At 33.7% G+C, this 4,260-nt stretch overlaps 1 protein-coding gene across 7 annotated transcripts; it reads left to right on the forward strand.

Moving 5' to 3' along the window:
* Positions 1-790: 790 nt before the first annotated feature.
* LOC21400410 (pentatricopeptide repeat-containing protein At1g06710, mitochondrial) lies at positions 791-3,270 on the forward strand. 7 transcript variants are annotated; one of them, XR_002902030.1, is made up of 5 exons: positions 791-1,350; positions 1,439-1,535; positions 1,868-1,974; positions 2,016-2,307; positions 2,790-3,270. XR_002902030.1 is itself a non-coding variant. In XM_024164196.1 (5 exons), the coding sequence occupies exons 1-5, from the start codon at positions 1,340-1,342 to the stop codon at positions 2,925-2,927; spliced, it is 588 nt and encodes a 195-aa protein (XP_024019964.1). In that variant the 5' UTR covers positions 791-1,339; the 3' UTR covers positions 2,928-3,270. The 7 variants fall into 7 exon arrangements, 6 of the variants coding, with proteins under 6 accessions (XP_024019964.1, XP_024019961.1, XP_024019962.1 ...); XM_024164196.1 differs by having other exon boundaries at positions 1,900-1,974; positions 2,041-2,307; XM_024164193.1 differs by having other exon boundaries at positions 791-1,081; positions 1,171-1,350; positions 1,900-2,307.
* The last annotated feature ends 990 nt before the right edge of the window (positions 3,271-4,260 follow it).

Raw genomic sequence — 4,260 nt, forward strand, 5'->3', positions numbered from 1 at the left:
TTTTTTTTTTGTTATAATGTTATTAGAACAATGATTCTTAAATAATTTTTGATATTAAAACGTTATTTTTTTAATCTTTAATATATGTCTTTCTGGTACCAAATTCATATTTGGTAGCAAAAAGTGTGCTTTCAGCTACCAAAATAATGTTTGGTAACAAAAAATATAAGTTTCTGGTACCAAATTTTTGTAGTTGCCGTCCAAAATCTGCTACCAAAATCTTATTTTGGTGACAAAAAGGCATTTTTTGCTACCAAAAGTTGTGTTTGGTAGCAAATCATATAAAAACTTTAAAACTTACATTTTGTGCATGTATTTTTTTTTTGTTTTCCATAAATATGTCCTATATTAAGTTTTAACAATCATTCTAGTATATTTTGTATAACAATTATTTGATAATTTAATTATTTTGTGTAGGTGTAGCAAGAGACATGTTCATATGTATATATATGTGATATTGTTAACTAAATATATGTTCCACATAGAGTAGTATATAATTTCCTTATTTGATTGATTTTTAACTTTGAATAATGTATCTCAATTTCAAAAGTATATTTTTTATTATAATGTTATTAGAACAATGAATCTAAAATAATATTTGTCATCAAAAAAAAAAATTTTTTTAAATTTTTTAACATATGTCTTTCTGCTACCAAATTAAATTTTAGTAGCAAAAAAATATACTTTTAGCTACCAAAATAATATTTGGTAACAAATAAAGAACAAAATTTTGGTGGGAAAATCAATTTAACCTTAAAAATTAAACACACACACGTCAGTTTCATTAAAACAAAAAAAAGCCCTTCCCCTTCTACCTTAGAAACTCGGCCGCCCAAAGATTTTCTTCCCCTTCTTCGGAAACACTTCGTCATCTCCGCATCTCTGCCAGAAATTCCTCCGCCTTTCTTTCTCTCTCTAGCCGCTGATTCTCGGCGTCGTAGGCTCCGATTCTAGCTTCCGCCGCCTTCGATTGTCACTGTCGTCGCCGCCTATTGTCGTCGTCGCCGCCTAGTTGCCGACAAATCTAGTTGCCGACAAATCTAAGATCTCTCCCCTCACCATCAACGCCTCCTCATTTCCGGTCAGTTTTATCTCCCTCTCTTCCCCTTTCTCATCGTGGAAAAGTTTTTATTTTTATAGCATTTTAGGACAAGAATCTGTTTGAATCAGATTCTTGTCCAGAGCCACCCACGGCCCACCCATCCTCACCCTCACCCACCGGCACCGCCGCCCTATTCTTCTTCTTCGATGTTATGTTTTATTACAAAATCTAAGTGATTATGCAAGAAATGTGGTTGAGAAAAAGGCAAGGGAAGAAGCTGGAAAGGTTTTGATCCGCATGAAAGATAGGTAAAAAAAATAAAAAACTGGTGATCCATTTCTGCTAATTTTAATTTTTGGACACACCTACAATTTTGGGAACTTTTTTCTTTTTTAGTTTCTCAACAGTCTTCAATCATGACAATGATTCGATGCCAAGGGTCAGGACTGGGAAAGAAGACATTAGAGCTATTACAAAGGAAGCTCGTTCTGCTGTAAGTTTCTAAGTACTTTCATTCGTTCTACCAAAAGGCCAGATAAAATTGAAAGAATACTCTTTTCCTCTCTCATGGACGGAGCTGCTGTTTGACCGCATGCTCTAAGTACTTTCATTTGTTATGTTTTGTTATGACCGCATGCTATTTGATAAAATTACCGTTAGAATAGTGGTTATTATTTATTTATTTTGCTTTTCCTGAGCAAATTACCCAAGGTGCTTGTCTGTGGATTGTATTCTTTATTTAATTGGAATTTGATCAATTGGGTTTGTTTTGATTCGTATCTAAATGGGTGCAAACTGTTTTGATTCGTATCTAAATTACCCAAGGTGCTTTGCTTTGCTATTTGTATTGGCCAAAGCATATGGCGAGCTACCACAAGGTTATTGAAGGTTACAGCAGAGAGTTCCTAGCCTCTCGCGGGATTTTAAACGAGGTGGGTGAGAATGATTCAGTTCCAATTATTCCTGCATATAGTATACTGATTGATAATTTTGTGAAGGCTGGAAAACTGGAAGTGGCTTTGGAGTTGTATGAGGAGATTTCATCCTCTACACACTTAACTCCTTTGAGCAGGAATATGTATAATTCAATTATTGAAAGCCTCTCAAATACAAGTAAGGTTGGAAAGGGATTTGAACTGTTTGCAGATATGTTAAGGCGAGGTGGAATTCCGGAGTTAAGTACGTTTGTTCAACTTATCAAAGGACTAACTAGAGTTAATAAGTGGGATGAAGTTCTTCAGCTATCGGATAGCATATGTCAGATGGTTTGTCTTCTTTAACTCTTCGTCTCATTTTTCAAATTTACAAATTTCCTGAGCATTGATTTGCTTTTGCATAACAGTCTCTTGTTTTCTTTGGTTGTTAAAACATTCATTGATATGCAAGTCGTATGGCTCTTTGGTTCCTCATGCTTCTTGACATGATAAAATAATTATGATGTTGACAGTGCAATATAAAGTATTTTTCTCTTTAAGAATTTGACTTGCATTAAAGAAAAACTAATAAATAAAACTTGTTCCTAAGCTGAGTTCATGTGAAAGAAAGTACAAGATGGCATTAACATGTTTATGTTTTTATGCTTTGTTCATCATTGTGCATGAAGACAAGCACTCACAGTAAGATGTCTTTATGCAACATGTGTTTTCTATAAGAATATGTGGTCTCTCTCTCTCTCTCTCTCTAACCTTGTTGTTGTTGTTGTTGTTGTTGTTGTTGTTGTTGTTGTTGTTGTTGTTATTGTTTGTAGCTATATTGCCGGAATAAATGCATGCTGCTGCTGCTGCTGCTGCTTTGTTGTTGTTGTTGTTCTTCTTCTTCTTCTTCTGCTGCTGCTTTGTTGCTGTTGTTGTTGTTGTTGTTGTTTGTAGCTATATTGCCGGAATAAAGCTGCTGCTGCTGCTGCTTTGTTGTTGTTGCTATTGTTGTTTGTAGCTATATTGCCGGAATAAATGCATGCTGCTGCTGCTGCTGCTCGTTGTTGTTGTTGTTTGTAGTTATATTGCCGGCTGCTGCTGCTCGTTGTTGTTGTTGTTGTTTGTAGCTATATTGTCGGCTGCTGCTGCTGCTGCTCGTTGTTGTTGGTGGTGTTGTTGTTGTTTGTAGCTATATTGCCGGAATAAATGCATGCTACTGCTAGCTGCTGCTGCTACTGTTGTTATTGTTGTTGTTGTTTGTTAGAGCGTTTAATTCTTGTAATATTAAGATTTTACTAGTACAATATTTGCATAAGTGTTTAGTATTTTGTTTGGATTCTAATATGTATTGAAATATTTAGAGATTTTTAAATTAATATTTGGTATTTTATTTATATATATTTTTTTAAAAAATACAGGTACATAAATCTGTCTATTTGCTACTAAATATTTAGTATTTGATTCTTTTTGCTACCAAATATATTTTGTTATCAAAATTTTGGTAGCAGAAAGCTCACACTTTTTGCTACCAAAATTTTGGTAGCAGAAAGTTTATACCTTTTGCTACCAAATATATTTGGTTACCAAAATTTTAGTAACAAAAAACTCGTACTTTTTGCTACCAAATACCTTTTGCTACCGAAATTTTGGTAGCAAAAACCTCACACTTTTTGCTACCAAATATATTTGGTAGCAGAAGGGTCACACTTTTTACTACCAAATAGATTTTGTTACCAAAATTTTGGTAGCAGAAAGCTCACACTTTTTGCTACCAAAAACCTTTTGCTACCGAAATTTTGGTAGCAAAATCCTCATACTTTTTGCTACCAAACAGAAAGGTCACACTTTTTGCTACCAAATATATTTTGTTACCAAAATTTTTGGTAGCAGAAAGCTCACATTTTTTGCTACCAAAAACCTTTTGCTACCGAAATTTTTGGTCCCCGAATATTTTACATTCTGCTACCAAATACATTTTGTTACCAAAAAATTTTTTGGTAGCAAAAACTATTTGCCACTAAAAATTTGGTAACTAATACTTTCTGCTACCCACTTTTCGCTACCAAATTTTTTTGGTAACAAAAACATTTTGCTACCAAAAACAGGACTTTTGGTTACCAAATTTTTGGTAACAAAAAATTCAAATTCTTGTAGTGGGTATTAGATTAATTAATTTACGTTTTCATCCTGGTGACTCACAAAAAGGTGCATCTTGACATGCATATTTTTTTTTGCTAAAAAGTTGACATACAGAGATCAATAGTTTTCTAGCATGTTTTGTTTTCCTTGGATATATTTCTAGGA

Source organism: Morus notabilis, unplaced genomic scaffold (genome assembly GCF_000414095.1).
Source record: "Morus notabilis unplaced genomic scaffold, ASM41409v2 Scaffold363, whole genome shotgun sequence".
NCBI classification, from domain to species: Eukaryota; Viridiplantae; Streptophyta; class Magnoliopsida; order Rosales; family Moraceae; genus Morus; species Morus notabilis.

Excerpts from the sequence above, each read along its gene's own strand:
- LOC21400410 (XM_024164192.1), top strand. Across the intron at positions 1,536-1,899 it reads CAAAGGAAGCTCGTTCTGCT|CATATGGCGAGCTACCACAA; the intron begins GTAAGTTTCTAA and ends TATTGGCCAAAG. Across the intron at positions 2,308-2,789 it reads CGGATAGCATATGTCAGATG|CTATATTGCCGGAATAAATG; the intron begins GTTTGTCTTCTT and ends TATTGTTTGTAG.